Consider the following 20,366-nt stretch of genomic DNA (forward strand, 5'->3'; position numbering starts at 1 on the left):
TTTAAACTCTAGACCTTTAGCTCTGATACCATGTTAACTTACCAACTTCTCCAAAAGCTTAATCTGTTGGAGAAATGCGTTATTTATCTTTTAAACTTCTAACATTTTCTAAGCCAAATGCACTGACATATGAGGCAAGGTGGTTTACAATATTTGAAACTCGATGTGGCATTTTATGAATATCTCTTGAGTTCTTTTGCAAAAATCACAATTAAATAGGATATTTTACAAAATAAGGCCAAAAGTGAGGTGGTCTTTGCAATATTTGAAACCTGAGGTAGCCTTTTACAAATACCGCAAGAGGTGGCTGATTGTATAATGGCTTAATTAAAGAGAATGCCTACACAGTTCTCTTTTAGTAACCTTTTACGAAAGGCACTTTCTTAGTTCTACATAGTTCTACTAGATTCTCAAAGGCATGTTTGTAGAATCAAAACTGATTGTATAGACAACTAAACAAGTTAAAAGCGGGTCCCGAAAATGTCGTTAGGAAGGACTGTGAGTGAGTTTCTTGTAACCATTTTCTTGGACATATATGCATGAGCAACCAAATAAGGGAAATGATATATTCTCTAGTGTATTTATGATTACTCTTTTACACTAGAGGGGGCTGTCCCAAGTAAGAAAAATGGGCGAATATGTCACTTCTCTTAACATAATTGATCATTTAGAACATCAATGAGGCAACCCACATGGTCTTGGTCCCATGTGTAAAATAATTAAAAAAAAAAACTACAAAAATCAACAGTTTATTCTTCATACTTTGTAGAATCTTAAAAGAGGCTCTATGGATCAAGACTTAGGACACGTTTGGTTACCATGAATTTGTTTTCCTGGAATATTAGCGTACCCAATGGCCAATGGTGAGGGAAGGGGGCTGCGAGAGGAATAAACAAGAGAAGAACTGTGTGAGGAAAGGGTAATTCAGAAAAAAACAAGGAAACAAAAAACTATACCTCAAATATGATGACTTATTCCTTGTTTCTTAGCCACTTCTCACCCTCTACTAATTGGTTCCCTCTCAAATATCTCCTTCTCTCACTCCCTCTCGCACCACTTGGAGAAACTAATTTATCATGGAAAAAAATCATGGCTGCCAGACTTGCCCTAAAGGGGCGGTATGGATACATGGATTTTATAAACCAGGATTGTATAAGCTAAAATGTGCATTGTACATTTTCAAAACTGTAATTTCCAGATTTTAGCTTATAAAATGCAGGTTTTTCAATGAAGAGTTTTTCAATATTTTGGGATTAATTTGGCGCTCGTTATTTGCCCAGTGCCAATATAAAAGCAATCACTGTATCACTCTAACCACACTCAAATTATCTCCCTCTAATTTGTGGCAAGAAAAAAGTTATCTGAGAAAAAAATTTCCATCAGAAATCCTTTTCTTATGTCCTATTTGGATTGCAGGAATTTTCTAGAAAAATTTGGAAAGGAAAAATATTTCTAAAATTGCTATTTTTCATACACTAAAAAAGATAACGTAAACTAACCTTATTCAATTTTTTTTCTTTTTCTAAAAGGGCATTCAATTTATGCCCATATCCCTTTAAATTAACCATAATCATATTATTTCCCATTTCCCCTCTAAACTAACTATCAGAAAAAGCTTCTATTTGATAGCGGTCATAAGGGGATTAGAAAGGATCTGATTGTAGATAGAGACTAAACCAGTGCAGGGTAGGGGTCGATATAGTAGGGGAGTGCGGGGGTAGGGGCCGATATAGCCAACTGGATCAAGGCAGTAGATTGTGAATCCAGCTTGACTCAACCAATAGGGGCTTCAAAAATTCATATAAGCTAGCCCCGTAAAAGCCCTCGTTACTCGTTAGTGTAGTAGTAGCCTCAGAGGGGCCTCAGAGGGGACTTTAGACGAGAAAATTTTTTCCATCAGAAATGTTTTTCTTGTAATCCTAAGCGTGCGTGTTTTTCTTACTCTGTTATTACGTGGCGCCACGTGTCTGGTCACCTAATCGTCCGGTCTACCTCCCTCCGTTTAAACAAAGTCCCGGATCGGAAAATGGAGTCCGATCAAATTCTATTGTAATGGGCAAATTCAGAGAGCAGCGATGAAAGGAGTCTCTTTGGGGCCTGGAGACTACGTTCACTTCAAGTCCCAGGTCCCTCTCCACAAGATCTCCGTACGTCTCTCCCCCTACTTATCTATTTTTTTGATTTGGGTTTCTTTCCTTAGCATCTTGTTGAAATTTTGGGTGCTTTTGATTTCGTTGGTTTTTTTTTTTTTAAGAATTTATTAGCTTCATATTGCGTTTTTACTGTTGTTTGCTTAGACAATTAAAAAGATGTTCGGGGCAAATAAGAACATCACAAGGGTGTTTTTTTTTTTTTTTGGGTGCAAATAAGAATCATATTAGTAATATGAAGCTAATATGATGGGTATCTCTCCTTGGCATCTTGTTGGAATTTTGGGTGCTTTGTGTTTTTAATTTTAGTGGGTTTTTTTTTTGTAATTTAGTAGCTTCATATTGCTTTTTTATTCTCTCCCCCTTATCTGTTACTTGATTTTCTTGTATTTTTCGATGATGGGTATATCTCCTTAGCATATTGTTGAAATTTTGGGTTTTTTAAAATTTATTAGCTTCATGTTGTTGTTCTTGATTTGGTCCTTGTGGATCATTTTGGAACTTGGTTCTTATTTTCTTGGGCCAAATGGGAGGAATGTTAAGATGGGTGATTTCGTATGTGGCCTTTTTTATTGTATTTTTGTACCCAGGGGGATACAGTAATTCCCAAAATTCATTTTTCTGTATTGGGTTTTTTTTTTTGAAAATTGGTTCAATTGTTGGGTTTCGTGGGAACGTCTTTTAATTATCGGAGTTCAAAAATTGAATATATTTTTGGTGCGTCTGTTGCGTTGCTGTTAATGATACGGACAGGGTTGAATAATTGCTTTTGTATAGACGAACATTAGCAGAAAGATTTGGAATTTCTAGTAGAAATGAACAATAGTACGATTTCAATATCTATTTGATTATGTATGGAACACTGTGATCGAAAGCTAAGAACTTGGAGTAATTACACTTTATTTTATTTCAAACCCTATGTCATGTTGAGAAAATGTGCGGGCAAATCTGATCTGGTCGTGCACAAGTAAATGGAAAAGTAAAAATCAATGCAAACCACATGATGAGCAATGATGTTCGGCTAATATGCCTATGTCGACGGGCGAGAAGACGATCTTCACTATGAAATAACAAAATATAAGGATTACAACGGGAACACCCTTTAGACACAAACCTGCAAACCACAACCCTTTCCTTGCCCTATTAACCAAGATCGTACACAAGTGAAACCTAAGAAAAACCCAAGAAGCACCCAAGAAGAAGCATTATTCTCTCTCCCTTTCTCTATTTCACTCTGCCCCCACCCCCCCCACCCCCCCCCCCCCCACCCCTCCTCCTCCTCCTCTCTCTCTCTCTCTCTCTCTCTCTCTCTCTCTCTCTCTCTCTGCAGCCGACACGCAAAGAGCCCCCCTACCAATAAGAGAAACATGTTTTCTCTTTTTTGCTAACCTAGGTTTTTAGAAAAAACATAGAGAAAATTCCTTCTTTATTTCCCACCACAGCTAGGTTACCTAGTTAATTTAGAAAGCAAGGCACATTTCCCAACAATCTCCACCTTGGCTTGTTTCCCGGCCACCTAAAGATTTTCTATTGATGTCGCCACCAGTTCGCTGTTGCCGCAAACCACCATTGGCTTTCCCAAGTACCAGCCACACACCATCGAAACACCTTGGTTCTGACTCCACCCGACTTGATCAACATGGCCAATGTACACGTGTAGCTGCCAATCCGTTGACTCACCCAATCAACACTGGAGAGAGATATCAATCCATCCTCACTGAAATAGGAACTGCCATCTCCTCACCCACGTCTGCAACTTGGAAGCCTGATCTACACCAACTGTAAACGAGAATGTATGCGTACACATGCCATCACTCTATTTCCAACTACCCATCGAGATCTTAGGAACACTACTCATCATGTCCTCGACCAGATGATATAATCCACTATAGTCAGTATCCTTCTTTTCTAGCTTTCCATCCTTTCGCTTCAACACCTTATCCAGGCCCCTGTTGAACGAGGATGCCCTATACCCTCATCTGCCATAAGGTGAAATTGTCATTTCCGTCAAAATGTTGAACTAGATAGAACTCAATTTTACCGCCATCTCTGATCACCCTCGATGCGAAGCTCCACCTCGAAAGAGAATTTCTCTACTAATCTTTCTACCACCAATGATCACTGTAACTGCTCACTCTACCCAGCCTCAACAATCGTTCCAACCTCGGCTTTGTTACCACATGTTGAGAAAATCCGCCGAGCAAATCCGATCCGATCGTGCACAAGTAAACAAAAAGGTAAAAATAAACACAAACCACAAGATGAACAGTGAGATTTTACGTGGTCCGGCCAAGATGCCTACGTCCACAGGAGAGAACACGACCTTCACTCTGAGAAAACAAAATACAAGGATTATAACAGGAATACCCTTTAGAAACAGAAACCTGCAAACCACAACCCTTTCAACCAATATCGTACACAAGAGAAACCCTAGAAAACCCGAGAAAACCCCAGAAAGAAGCACTCTTCCCTCTCTCTCTCTCTCTCTCTCTCTCTCTCTCTCTCTCTCATTGTAGCTGCCACACAAAGAGCCTCCCCGCCAACAAGATAAACAAGTTTTCTTCTCTCTTTTATAAACCTAGGTGTTTAGAAAATCAAGAAAAGATTCCTTCTTTGTTTCCCACCGCAACTAGGTTACCTAGTTAATTTAGGAAACACAGCACCTTTCCCAACATGCCGTGCCTCTAGAGAAGATGGAGTTCATCTAGCTAAGCTTATTACATGAAATTGACTAGTAATGTAATGTATCAGAGGCATATTGTGTATTTTCTTGACTGAAGCACATGAATAAGTTTATGTCCTTGGTATATCCTTTGTAAATGACCAATATCCATTGAGCGGGGCAGCTTTACCCGTAGTGAATTATCAGTGGTGAATGGTCATTCATTTTTCCTTGCTCTTTAAGAAACTTGGTTGACCACCCTTATTCTTTCTTGGATAAATTATAGGTCCTCAATACTATTGCATGACAACAAAAACCATTTCTAATTTCTTGATTCTCCTCCTTTCTTTGACGTTGAAGGTACTTTGTGTGCTCTGTAATTTAGAGGTATCTTCAATAGTGAAAAAGGTCAACCTTCTATTCTCATTATTTATTGGTTATCTCATGAACCAACTATTCATTTCTTGCAGATTGGATCTAAACAATGGAGATATTATGATTTTGGTCCCAAGGTGGTTCCTCCCCTTATTTGTCTTCCTGGAATAGCAGGAACAGCTGATGTATTCTACAAGCAAATCCTGGCCTTGTCCATGAAGGTAATATTTCTCATAATGCCGCTAATATATAAATGGAAAATCCTAAAATGAAATCGCGGTTGAGCTCTTGATATTTCCAGTGTCATGCTAATTATGGAACTTTGTGACATTTAACTCTTGGTTGCTCCATTTTTGGACATCTATGAAGTGTATCCATCCACTCCTTTTACTTTGTACATGTAGGACTAACTATTACTGTAGGAAGTGCCTAAATTTAAGGTGGAAATACCATCGCCTTTTTTTGAAGGAACTATTGTTGTAGATTTAAAGAAAGGTCTACCAAGGAACTACTTTTGGAGAATGGTCCCTTTACTTACCTACTGTGCAAAAACTTAGAGCTTGGAGGAGTATTCAATGCATGTTGATGCTATTTAACGTGGAAAATGGTAATAGATCCTGTAATCATCTCGGATGCAATTTGATTGTCTAGGCCACCCACTTTAATGCTTTGTGGTAGGCTTAATTAGGCCACATATTTGCAACTCTGTGTGCATTCTTTTATGAGGTAGAAAGCAGTTCATCCTAAAATATTCACTAAATATCAAGATCCTTAGGAAGAGGCTCACAACTCAAAAGATAAAGAAGTATTGTTAATTTCTTCATGCTCGTTCCAAGTTCGAAGTACCATTTGTACAAATAAGAATCCCCTTCGACGTGCCAGGAACCAGATTTGAACTGGTGCACGAGGATTTTCAGTCCTCTGCTCTACCAGCTGAGCTATACCATATAATATTCATCTCTATTTGGTGATAAATAAACCGTCTGTACCTCTTTGGATCTCTGAGATATTTCATAAAACGGACAATCCTAACATGTGGGCCTTCTTTAACTTTAACAGGTAAAAATCCTAATTCTAAAAGCTTCTCACTTAATAGATAACAGAAAAAAAAAATTAATAACACTAACAAGTTGTGGAAAAAGATGTGAATAGTGTCTCATGAATATAAATCCTAACTCTAGAACAAAGTACTCACTCATCCCAATTACATTAAAATTCCAAATAAGACCATAATGCCACTACAAACAAAAGAAAAAACCTAAAGCACTTGTAAAAGGACCCACTCTCTTGTTGGCCTTTTTTCTATGCTTTTGTGAAGGCTGGTCTCCCATCATTCTCCTTCACTTGAAAAGTCTTGACTATGTCTAGTGAAGAATCTGATTCATATCCCTTGTCACCTTGAGAGCTTTAATTAGTTCATCCCTTTGAGCCATTGCTAACCTCTCCGTAGAGATCCCGCTGCCATGTGACGTTATCCGAACAAAAGTTTTGATACTAATTGATGTAAGACCAACATCAGAAGAGAAAGAAACTCAAGAAAATTTGTTATATCTTGAACATATGATCATCCTGGTCATGTAAAATGGGCTAGATAATGGACTACTTCAGACCTAACAAAGTAAATAAAAGATTGACCTAACTGAGCTGGCTGACTGGTCACCTATAGGATTTAGATATCTCAAGGAATTGATAACAGCCCAGTTGAAAAACTAAAGGATCAAGAGTTTCAAATAGCGTGAATTTAAATGTGCTGGTTTGCTAACAAATAAGAAAACTTAGGTTTCAAAACTGACCGTTGGGATTGGGATGAGTTCTAAGTAGTCCTATATGACGTTAAAACAAAAAACTTAAACTAGAGATCTAAGTGTGGAACTATGCAAAGGAGAACTAGAAGATTTTGTAACTAAGATAAAAAACTACAACTAGGGAGCTTTAAAATGATAGATACGTTAGCATCACAATAACCAATCCACGATGTCACACCAATCCACGATGTCACACCAATCCCTAGGCTTTACATCAAAGGGGATCAAGGCATCACATCATGGAGTAGGAGAAGATAATTTGTTGGAGTCACTCCCAATGAGACCAAAGGTATCACACCAAAGGAAATCAAAGATAGCTGTGTTGGACTCACACCAAAATGACCCAAGGCATCGCACCAAGGGGTTCCAAGGGCTTCACACCGAATAAAGTCAAGGAATGACACCAAGACTTGCAAGCATCACATCCGTATTTTTGCATAACATATTTTTGTTAGACCTCGGGCTTACAATATATAGACTTCTCCGACAAATTCTAGAAGCTTCTCACTTACTAAATCACAAAAATGAAAACTAATAACACTAGCGTGTTGTGAATAGTGATGTAAATAGAGCCACATGAATAGTAAATCCTAATTCTAGAACAAATTACTAATCCATACCAATTACATTAAAACTCCCAATAAGATCAATATGCCCCTACAAAAAAAGGAAAGCCCTAAAAGCTAAAGCACTTCTAATGGGCCGCACTCTTGTATTTTTCCCCCTTTCTGTTTTTTTTTCATGAAAACCGGTACCCCATCATTAGTGCCTTTTGTAGTTTGCCTTTCTCTTGCTTGACCAACTCGGATGATTTTCTTTAATTTTTATTCTTTTTAGGATAAAATTCTTAATTACCATTAAAAAATATTGATGTCTGCTGTTGACTCTAGTAGAATATATGTTGATTTAGGTCATACAATCTTAAAGCAAGCAAAACCCTTTCATAGATGTCAAAACAAAAACTTGAAAACATGCGGTTAAGGGTATTCATGCGAAAATGGCTCCAAAAAAAAAAAAAACACTTCATAAGGGCCCCATATTGGTTGTATAGGCCAACACACCTTATCCAGCCCAATACACTTGCAATTTGTTGTGAAACTTGCTGTACGGATAAATATCTGTCGTTATTTCAAACCGTGGTCACTGCATATGGTTTTTGCAAGAGCAGTGCAGTTCACTCTGTGTTTATTTTGAGGAGACCTTCTGCTATTATTGTCATGGTAGTGTATGTTGATGACATTTTTATTGGTTCCGAACTCTTGGATGATCCAATTATAAGGCAAGTGGTTTCTCGACACTTCTAATAATATGGGCCCATAAAAAATGACGGCTGAGTCGTAGAGCAACAAGTTATTGTGAGCGGGAGTTTTCAAAAAAATAATGAACTTCGTATAGAGCATCTCGGAGGAAGATGAGCAATTGGAGCTGAAAAACAAGGATTTTGTCCATTTACCACAGATAATCAGTAAAATCATCTGTATAAGATGCCTTCTGAGTAGCATGGATTTACATTTACTTTTTACATGACTATCAATGATTGATATGTCTTATATGTTATTGTGTCGGATACATTTGATAGTTTATACTGGCAATTTGAGGGACTGGCACTTTCTGTGCTTTCTTTTAGGTTTAGTTTGTTGTAGCATATGCAGTGGTATAGCTTATGCATATTTAAACCACCAAAGCAATTTGTGAAATGGTTTTTTCAGGGCTACCGAGTGATTTCTGTTGATATACCACGTGTATGGAATCATGTGGAGTGGATTCAATCATTCGAAAAGTTTTTGGATGCAATCGATGTTCATCATGTAAGAAAATTATTATCGATTCTTTTGTATTCATTTCCTAGTTCCTACTGGTTCTCGTTTCTTTTCTTTTTTTCAAAAAAAAATAATTTTGGTAGTTATGTAGTATTAATGTAAAGTTTTTTACGGTAATTGAGTTATTTGTTGCTCTTGTATAAAGATTTTGCTCAAAATCATAATAGATGCATACTGGTTGAGCCTTGTTCTCTTCTGTTGGCTTGGGCCTTTTTTTGTGGTGCCCTTTCACTGTTAGCAGCTAATGGCAGGGTTCTTAATTGGACATATGGGCTTCTCTCCTTTTTACAATTACATACTTCAAAGAAATAAAATTAGAAGCTTCATCAATTTCCTAGCTGTGTAAGACTTTCCGAAAATAGAAAGAAATTATAAATGTGCTTTAAGAGGAAAATTTAAGACATATATATACATTTAATTTCCTCCTCAAGCTGTACCATAAATATCATGGAGTTAGTTTTCCAACAAAGAACGAATGTTGCACAAAGGTTAGTAGCATTGACATGGTTAGCTAGATTTTAGGGTGAGGGAGGGAAATAATATCAAAATCAACCTTGTTGAAATGCCATTCAATCTCAGTATGTTTTCTGCCCTCTGGAAACATTATGTTTTGTGCGATGTAGATATTGCTCTTACTATCACAATATAATGATTTTTCAGTAAGGAGGTGCACCGTCACCAAAAAAAAAAAGGAAAGAAAACAGCGTGTACACATCACCTTGGGTAGAAGACATGCCAGGTCTTTGATGACAGCTTTTTTGTTATCTTTCTGCGTAAACCATCCACAACTAAATCCGCTTACTGATTTAATCTGAGTTGATCCCGCGGTGAGATAAAGAAACCACTAGATGGAGATTTCCGAACTAAATTCGTCACTCTCAGATGCGAGGCTAAACCCCAGTTAGCTCGGACTCTGGTGGAGTAGAAATTGAACTCCAATTCAAGGCCAAGCCTACATTAAGCTCAATAGATGTCAACAACACTCAGTTGAATTTAGCTAAATTCTACTATGCTATCAATTCATGTGGCTCAAGTCGTTAATGTTCACATCTATGAGTAGACTCGGTTGTGGCTCCACACCCCAGAACACGAGGATTCTGGAGTTGTATTCAAATCCCCAATTCCAGGCCCATCTTTTACAAGGTGTTGTATGTGGCTCAGGATACAAAATAGCTTGGCTTATGTGTATCTTTAAAAGCTCATGTAACATAAACCCGTGGCACTGGATGGTTTAATCACCTTGGCTAATTTGATTCGATGGAGGGACAACCTCGTGGCTCTTTCCATTGTACAAGTTCTTTATGCAAACTATCATGACAGATATGGAATGGGAAACAAGGTGTCAGCTCTGTTATAATTCATTCAGGCATCACAATAAGACTTTTTTTTTTTTTTGAAAGTTGACATATTTCATTAATATTAAGATAGCATTTGGGGACCAGGAGTCCATCCTGCATTACAAAATATTGAAAAGAACATCACAATAAGACTAGCTGATTGGCTTTGTCTTTCTTACAGAAACAATGACAATTTCTTGAAGTGATGCAAACATTCGATATTTCTTTGATATTTCTCAAGCACAGTGACTTGTACGATTCTCTTTTTTTGATATTTCCTTGTTGGTTCTTCAAACATTCTACCTTCAAACCTTGCAAGGAGATGCAAATTTCAATGAAATTCTTAAAATCATTACGTTAAGCAAGGTGATAACATGAAGATCAAGTGAAGAACTTGAAGAAATCAATCTGTTAATACCCTCTCTCAAACTTAGATGAAAATTCAATGAAAAATCCTCTTTACGAAGAGGTTTTCCTCCCAAATTTCAAAACTAGAACTTAGATCTAGCTCAAACTCAATTTCAATTTCAATTTTTAAAATTAAGGTCTTATTTCAAAATGGTGGGAAAGTGACTATTTATAGCCAATTACATTGTAAAAAGACACTAATACCCCTATGTAAAGCAAAATGACTAAAATGCCAGTAGCACTAACAAAATAAGCAAAATGCCACTACTAAACCACAAAGACACAAAAGGACATAAGAATTAGCCAAAATGGCTAAACTACCCTACTAATATAAGTAGACAAAAACACACAAAATTGACCTACACTAATGGAACAATGTCAGATGCCGTTGGGATAAGGGATGCTCAGCTTGGATTAGAAGAAACACCTGAATCATTATTGGTAACAATGAGAGGGAGCAAGAGGGAGGACATCCAGAGATGACTGGTAGATGATGGGTTAATATAGCATATGATGATGTGGGAATAGCTAACCAATTGACAATATTAACTGGGTAGACAATGCTCGATCAAGGCATCTTGGTAGCTCTGGACTGTATTATATATAATTTATGTATGTAATACATACATATTGTAGGGAGATGGTATATGCATTCCGTGTCTTTAATAAGGTGACGTCTCTGCTTGTCGTTTTCTGACGCTCGAGCATTACTTCCTTAAATGGCCAAATATGCCCTTTTCCTCGCCATACTCATGCACCATCCAAGAGGAAAAGAAGAAAGGTGGAAACAGGAGAGAGAGAGAGAGAGAGAGAGAGAGAGAGAGAGAGAGGCACACATTTACTTTGTGGTGGGATTGAGACCTGTTTGGATTGCACGCGAGAGGGAGATCTTTCTTCATGGACATCTGGTTTTGCCTTGGATAACATTTACTGTGAAGAGAGGATCAGACTCAATCCATAGTTTTGTTGCTCCAAGGTCTGTTGCGAGTTTGAGACTTGTGTGGATTGTAGAGAGCTTGAGAGAGAAGATTTCTTCGTCAACTTCAAGAGAGAATAATCCCTGAACATTTCCATGGCAATCTCTGATAATTCCTCCAAGGCCAGCACCTTGTACTTCGAGAGAAGCGTCTGTGTTCAATTTAAGCTCTCTGGGTTTAGGCTTAACCCATGTGTAAGTTTTTCCTGTAATCTGATGGTCTTTTAGAGAGTATCCTAAGTGTTCTGCTACTTTCTGGTTGAAGTCAGTGATGGAGTCTTCAATTTGCAACTGATTCATTCTGTTCTTGATTATGACCAAGACATCTTGGAGGATATCCTTTTTCTGTCGTTCTCTTTTCTCAAAGATTCGCTTATTCCTCTCCTTCCATATCATGTAGATAGATGTGCAGAATCCTTCTTTTAGAGCTGTGATATGTGGATTTTGGGGCTGTTTGGATACGTGGATATAATACGTGTTTTGAGAGGGAGAAACTTAACTCTCATCTCTTTCCTCTCCATCTCCTCTCTTCTCTCTTCTCTCTTCTCTTTCTTTCATGGAGTTTAGGGTACCACTAACAGTACGTAATGCATACATATTATAGGGAGATGGTAGATGCATTCCGGGTCCTTCAGAAGGTGACATCTTAGCTTGTCGTTTTCTGACGCATAAGCATTACTTCCTTAAATGTCCAAATATGCCCTTTTCCTCGCCATGCTCATGCACCATCCAAGAGGAAAAGAAGACAGGTGGAAACAGGAGCAAGAGTGAGAAAAGAAGAGAGGAGAGAGAGAGAGAGGGCTGCCACACCTTTTACTTTGTGGTGGACTGATGCTTCGAATGGAAGCTACAACTTGAGATAATTGCCCATAGAAGCATCAATTAAGCAAATCTAAAGAGGGCCTTCCTAAAACAAGAATTAAGGCTCTAGTGGCATCCCACCACCCTTGTGTCCTTCAGAAAGCACTCTTGCTTACCTCTCTCGTCATATACTTAGATAGATGAAAGCAATATGATGCATCATACACATTTTGTTCTTTTGTTTCTCGTTGGGCAGCACCACCAGTACCAGTCTATATAGTTCAGATCAATTAAAAGTTGAAAACATTAAAGAGCATAAGGAAGAACGTTGTACTTGTCTTGCTGAAGGAGAATGGGCTAAATGTGAGTTGATAACTCAAGTGATAAGTAGTTTGTATATAAAGTGGTTCATATGCAGAGTTTTCTGTATAGGAGCAAAAGTAGAGGCCTGGATATGCCCAGACCCAACCCGTGTCCAATCTTTCTAGAACCATTTCCGAATCAGGTTCACGAGATAATTCTAGCCCAACCCAAATCAAATTTATAAAACTTACAAGTACCTGACCCCAAAGACTGAAATTTGGGTCAGGTTGGGTCAAATACTCAGAGCAAACCAAATGGTTGTCCGGACTAGACCCCTTTTCTGGGCTCATCTCTCATTGACAATACGATATACGTGGATTTCGGTGTCAAAGTCTTTGTTCTGTCTGTGTCTACATACACATATCTGCTACATCAGTCCAATCGAGTTCCAATGTACTCAGCCGAAACCTGGTCCAAAGTAGGCTAGTACTCATGCCCAAAAATCGAAGTTGTTAGGCTATCCTGTTTGTGACTTTGAAAATTTTTTACTCTTGGGTGAGAATAAGTACAGGGAGGTGCGATACATTAAAAAAAAGGTTACATGGATGTTCTCAATAAATAAATACAATAAAACAAGTAAAATATACGTTAAATATATTGATATATAAAAAAACTGAGTAGTGCCTGTAAAGGCTTGGTTCAAGGTTTAGAATTTGTGAGTTTCCTTGATTTGCTTCATCTTAAGCTTTGTCCAAGTAAGTTGGCCAATCAGACGGCTCATGAATTTCTTGTGCTCTGCAAATTTTAAAAGCAAATTATGGGAAAAAAATCCTAGTCCAACAAAACTACAGTTCATAGATAGCTTATAATGCTATTTCATGATAACTTTGGCAGCAAATAGACAGATGGTAAGTGTTACAGGTGATAGGAATAATGTTTTTTTTCCCTTTTTGAGTGATAACTGAAACTTTACAAAGCAAGGTATAGCAGAGAGGTTGAAATCCCCAAGAACACAAAGGAAACAACACAAGCATTAAAGAGTTGCTACAATACAACATTAACCATCATGATACTATGACTTGGTTAACTCATTCCCAATTACAAGATCAGTCCTTCCTACTTCGGTTATTTTGTCTGCCAAATCGTTTGTACTCTGAGGGATTTGCTGAAGAGCAAATACTAAAGCTCTACAAAGATGGTTCATTTAGTGGCTTAAATATAGGGACATCTTAAGGCATTATAGTAAAGAATGTGTCAATCTTACAAATTAGAATATGTCGATTTCTATGGAAAATGTGTTAAAATGATTTTTATGGTCGTTTTTTTACTTATTGAATTGAATCTTTGGCTATTTATGTCTATTTCCTATTCTCTGATTTGAGCTCTAGTAGTCCTTGAGTAGGTTGACCTATCTATATTGGCAGGTACATCTTTATGGAACATCCCTTGGAGGTTTCCTTGCACAACATTTTGCTCAGCATCGCCCAAGGCGTGTGAGATCGTTGGTACTCTCAAATTCATTTTTGGAGGCGCGCAGTTTTTCAGCTGCAATGCCATGGTCCCCCCTGTATGCATTCTAACATTTTGCCTAGAACCTGGAAAAAAGCTAATTTTCTTCTTAGGGAATTTGTAATTGTGTTTACTACTTTATTACCTTCTAGCATCACCTTATATATGTTCATTGTATAATTTCTTTGGTCTTATACTATGGAGAAAAACGAAATTTCTAATATGTGTAAGAGGTCATATCTGAAAAATGACATGAGAAAATCAGTTCCTCTACATGGACAATGTAGATAGCATATTAACATAGCCTATAGCCTATCCTGGACATATGTAGAACCTTACGGCCCTTATTTTATCATGTTCATTGGGAAGCAAAATGTGGAAGCAAACAAACTCACTAAAGATGGTATAATCGCTCAAATTTTGATTTTTTTTTTAAATTGAGGGAAATTTCAGAGGAAGTGCTCTAGATGGAAGTTACTAATTGGATTTAACATCCAAGAAAACTGGTACATAAAATCGTGTCTTCTTGCGGGATTTGCATGGTTCTAAATTTTCACCGAACCTGACACAAAAATGTTTTTGTTTTCATCCGCACCGAAACCAAATCCGAAATGACCGAAATGCATAAACCAAAATCGTAAGTGTAGTAGTGGTATATTATATCAGTATGTGTTACACTATTATATTTATGTGGATTCCATGTGAAATGTGGTGCATGTAAATATTCAAATAAACAAAAATATGGTGCGTGTATTATGTATAAATATTAATATGAATTGCATGTGAAATTTGGTATGCACTAAACTATCAAGCATGCACAACAGTGTATGTCACTAGGTGTGTATTTGTGCTTGTTCTAGCATTTCCTTGGGATTTCATCTTTAAATTCTTTCATTTGCATATGTTTCCATATGTCTCCGTGATTTTAGAGGATTTCCAGCGAAATTTCCTACCGAAACAGAAACGTTTCCGTTTCCATGGTGACTGAAACCGAAATCGAGATTTAAAACGTTGGGGATATGCTCTAATTGGTCTCATTGTCTTATGTTGAAAATTCTTGATTGATTTATATCCATAACTCACAATTGCATTATCAACTCGTATAAGCTGTTTTTTCATAATTCCATGGCTCATCTACGATTCCATGGCTCATCTACAATGCAAGGAATGCTTGCTAATTACACTGAGATTCCAGCTCAATAGATATCATAAAACAATTCACAGGACTCCCGAAATTCTTGTGGTAACACGTGAATTGCCTGAATATTAACCGTTGATGATTTGGATTTTTTTTCTTTATTTTGAATATTAGTAAATTGTTCACATGTCACCCTCCGCTTTCAAAATCACATCCACTTCTTTTCTTCTTGGGTCTCAAGTAGATTTTGACAACGTTGCTCGCCCCATTGTGTCTTTTTCCTTCTGTTGCAGTGTTAATTGGACCCCTTCCTTTTTGTTGAAGCGATACATCTTGACTGGGATTCATGGTGGTCCACATGAACCATTCATTGCAGACTCTGTAGACTTTGTTGTTGGCCAGGTAAAGTTTACAAGCAGCATATTCCTTTAACATTTTCTCCACACAGAAAATTTCCACTATTCATTTTGTAAATTTTTAAATTTTGTAACATTATGTTACGAGTCTCCGTACTTTTCACTGTGATGCTGAGTAATTGATGTTCTCTGTTTATCCAAGCTAAAAAAAAATTATGTCGAGATCTGAAAACTTTGATCGACTAGGAACCTTGGGAATTGGCTGAGCTGTCTTTTTTTTTGAATGGTAGGCTGAGCTTTCTTACAACTCCCAAAACCTCAATAGATAATAAAAAAAGTGAATATGTAATATTCTTGGCTGAATCTTGTCCTGGCTGAGTCTTGCATCTTCTGACTCAGTCACAACCAAGGTTTAAAATTTCAGTTTCGGTATCTGTTTCGGACCCTGAAATTTAGAAATTTCGGTCGAAATCTGGTACAAAAATCGAAACCAATATTTTATTCAATATTAAATTTCGGCCGAAATTACCGAAATTTCGGTGAAATATTAAATTAAATTTTAAAAAACAGATTTTTTGAGTCAAATTTCGGAAAAACCGAACTTTCAGCCGAAATAAATGACCGTTTCAGTTTTTTGTGGTTTCGGTGTCGGTCTCCACCGAAATCCAAAACTTCGGATTTCGGTCGAAATTTAAAACCATGGTCACAACCATGGTTTTAAATTTCAACCAAATTTCGGATTTCAGTCAAGACCGAAACTGAAACTACCTGAAACCAAAATTTCAGAAATTTCGGCTGATTTTTTTTTTGGCACTAGTTTGAAATTTGTTTTTTTTTTAACCGAAACTGAAACCGAAATTTTATACCATGGTTACAACTTAGTCAGTTTAGCAGATGCACTAGCTGCATGACTTAATGGAGACCTGAAACTGCAAGGTATGCATTGTATACAAGAGGATAATAACTGTTAAAAGCATTTTTTTACAGTATCTAGGTAATATCTTGGGCTTACGAAATGTGTTACGAATTCGCTACTCTGACTATGATACTTGTGTCTTCGGTCTACATTCACTGAAACTTGGTTTCTGTTGCTAGTTAGTTGATCTTGTATTTCTGCATATGGATTTGAATTTATGGAGTCGTTTGCCAAACAGTGCTTACGAAGCATCTATTCATCCATCTGTGGGTGCCTAGAGAAGTTGTTTCATGTGGATAAGGAAGTTGGTCCTAATGTTTCTAAAGTTCCTAGACATCTTACTGTCACTGACAGAGACAGGACATGTTTGATGCACACAAGAGGAGTGATTTCATCACTGTACAAAAGTATTTCATTTTGTATAGAGGACAGATTTCAAGGATATAACTTTTTGAAGTTGCAACTTAGGAAAATATTTCATTTGACCAATCGACTCGAAACGAAGCTCACATCACTCTTGAAGTGGGTACCTCCACAGAACTTGGACATCCAACCAAAGGGTTCCTTGGGAACCTGTGATCAAAGAGATTCGAGAGAAGGATCCCTTATTGGATCAAACCCTACAGTCATTTGGGTCCCCCTCTCTCTTGATTCTGAGCAGGTTATAGAAAACTCATGGTTCTCTAGCCAGATTTGGAATGAATTTACTGTGGAATTAGTAGCAAAGTAATTTTGGTTATTTCTTTCTAAACCTCTCTTGTGGCAATATTCACGTAGGTTCTAAGTTTCACTAAGCCCTACCTTGTGGCTACATTTTTTTTTGCAATTTACTCCTAGGATTCCTTATTTATAGTAAAGATGTCAAATTATCATTTTTTTGTCCTTTCTAAATTATATAAATGTAGGTTGTACACTTATATTTAACGAGGCTAAGCAATTAATATTTTTTTGTCCTTATGGTGCACAAGTTGGTTCCGGCCAACCAAAACAAGACAACCAGTAGGGTTATGGATTGTGACCTTCCTGAGTAGGTGGGTGCCCTCTACCACTTGCCCCCGAGGTCTATTGGGATTATCAATTGATATCTAGAGGAAATATTTTCATGATTAATCATGTTTAAAATCAGATTGTGTGCTTCCATTGTTGTGTTATTCTTCTATGTATATTTCTCCATTTTCATAGCCTCCATCCATGTTCTCATATCTCCGACATATGAAATTGACATGTTAATTACTTAAAATAAAGTTGATGAAATGCTTTCTCAGGCCTTTCTATTGATCTCTGCTCATTTTTTTTCTTCTTGATGCATTTTATTGTGATTAGTTCTGCTTTCTGCCTTCATATTGAAAATATGTGAAACTTGACTTCTTGATGTTTTATTTTCATTATTTATATCTCTCGCCATTCATAGAGTTGTTCTAAACCTATTCCATCTTTGTAATATTGATATTATTGTTTCTGACTAATATGATTAATTTTTTATTTTTCACCATTAAAAACTAATATGATTAATTTTCTGATTTATTGATGGTAGTGACATGGAGCTTCTTCTTTTTTTATGGTGTTTTCTTGTGCATTGGCCATTGTCATGTCTTAATCTTCTCTAAAAATTCTTGACATGTTTTCGTAAGACAATAGACTAGTTTTATTTTCCTAATGAAGAAAAAATCATTTGCCTCTGAAACTGATATGGTTAGTCCTTTCCAATTTTTTCGCGTCATGGATGATACAGGTTGAGAGACTATCAAGAGATGACTTGGCCTCAAGGTTAAGTTTGAATGTGGAAGCTGCGTCAATTGGACCTCTCTCACTTTCGGATTCATCTATCACTATAATGGATGTATGTATGTGAGACCTGTCGTGGCAGATTTTTTTTTCTTTGCAATTTTTTACATAGTTTCTCAAAGGATTTAATTTGCGAAAATAGTGGAACAATTTAATGACATTTCTATTTGTATATAAATTTTGAATGGCATTTTAAATGATAAGATATCTGGGAATATAGGTTTAATACCACATTACCACTTGTAAGTGTGTGTGCATAACTTTTAACTGAAAATAACTTTGATCCTCAAATCATATTGAGAAGTTCACAGATTTTACCAGTAATGAATGCAGATATTACCAGCTCAAATTCTTTGTTTCTTTCCCTTTCTCCTCAGTTCTTTCTATTTGAAATTCTACTGAATATGAAATGTAATGTTCATTTTTGTATCTGTCAAAAAAATATAATATAATATTCTTTTTTGTTTGGTTTAAAGATGCACATTGGTCCTTGCAGACGAATGACTACTGTGCTATTCCTCAACAAGTAAAAGATGAATTAAGTGAAAGATATCCTGGTGCAAGGCGTGCACTCTTGAAGACTGGTGGAGATTTTCCATTTCTTTCGCGGCCAGATGAAGTTAATCTACACCTTCAGGTACTGGAATTCCTACTACTGTTTCTCATATTGAGAACGCAAATTTTAGGGCTCATATTGCTGATTCTTTTCTCGTGGTATTGAGATGACACCTCTAAATCTGTCATGTCAGATGCAATTCCTTCAGCCCAATTGTTTTCAGTAGAGTTTATGATGTCTATCTAGAATCTTGTGTATAATTAATTAAGGAAAAACATCATGCATGTTCTAAACATTTTTCAAATACTATAGAGGTAAAGTTATTTATGGAAAAGCAAATATAATATAGAGCATTGGTTACTTAACCATGCTGGTTTTGATGTTTGATGATGTATTCTCAACTAACAACCTAATGCCACAGCTGCATCTGAGGTGGGTTGGAGTTGAAGCAAGGCCAGACACAATTCAAGGCCCTTCAACTTCAAGGTATGGTAGTGCTTGGAGTCCTAGTGATGGCAATGATGGGAAAGCAAGGCCAGACACGATCCGAGGCCCTTCGACTTCAAGGGATGGTATTCCTGGGAGTCCTAGTAATGACAGTGAAGAAGAGGCGAGGCCAGACATGATTGAAGGCCCTACAACTTCAAGGGATGGTAGTGCTGGGAGTCCTATTGATGACAGAGATGAAGAAGCAAGTCTAAACACGGTTCGAGGCCCTACAACTTCAAGGGATGGTAGGGCTGGGAGTCCTAGTGATGACAAAGACGAAGAGGCAAGTCCAAACACGATTCGAGGCCCTACAACTTTAAGGGAAGGTAGGGCTGGGAGTCCTAGTGATGACAATGATGAAGATGACCCCAACGACTCTCCAAAACACGCTGGGGACTCTGCGACTAATACCGATGATCAGCTACCCCTATCTTCATATGATCAGCTACCCCCATCTTCTGATGCCGAATCTCATAATTTGGACGAAACAGCTCTTGATTAGTGCAAAAACTTGCTGGGTAAATCATGGGTGCTTAATATTTCCACTTCCATTAGCTCATTTCGTATTATGGAGAGGAACCATATCACCATAGCCATTGAAACCAAACTCCATCTTGTGCAGGCATTGTCCATTCTCTCTGTTTTGCTCTTCTCTGTGGGCTTGTTGTACACTTACTTTGAAGCCATTTTTTAAAGTTTTTAGGCAGTTTGTGTTGTGTTTGTTCATGTTGTTGGGTGAAAACATTTGAATGATCTTTCCTTCTGTTGAATATTGCATTTTCTTTTTTATTGGTGATTATTTCAAATTGAGACTACCTCACAGAGTCTTCTTAACTATTTGTTTTGGAGAACTTTTACATTTTAATTGTAGATTCTTTTCATTTATAAACCTTGTAATTCCTGGATCAAATAGTTGGGATCACCTGATCACTGTGATCTTTGGACCATAGCCTATTTGTGTAACCATATCACTATTATTT

The 20,366-nt window shown here is 37.2% G+C and overlaps 1 protein-coding gene across 1 annotated transcript; it reads left to right on the forward strand.

Moving 5' to 3' along the window:
* The first annotated feature begins 1,855 nt into the window (after positions 1 to 1,855).
* LOC143877347 (alpha/beta-Hydrolases superfamily protein) lies at positions 1,856 to 20,201 on the forward strand. The gene is given in 10 exon segments (XM_077379352.1): positions 1,856 to 2,147; positions 5,283 to 5,408; positions 8,702 to 8,800; positions 14,062 to 14,204; positions 15,578 to 15,686; positions 18,289 to 18,396; positions 18,838 to 18,978; positions 19,319 to 19,885; positions 19,887 to 19,955; positions 19,958 to 20,201. Coding segments are annotated over 10 exon segments (1,557 nt in total). The 5' UTR covers positions 1,856 to 2,075; the 3' UTR covers positions 20,081 to 20,201.
* Positions 20,202 to 20,366: the final 165 nt, after the last annotated feature.

The sequence above is a fragment of the Tasmannia lanceolata genome, unplaced genomic scaffold (assembly GCF_043159265.1).
Source record: "Tasmannia lanceolata isolate RefF3 unplaced genomic scaffold, GAP_Taslan_0.1 ptg000002l, whole genome shotgun sequence".
NCBI lineage: Eukaryota > Viridiplantae > Streptophyta > Magnoliopsida > Canellales > Winteraceae > Tasmannia > Tasmannia lanceolata.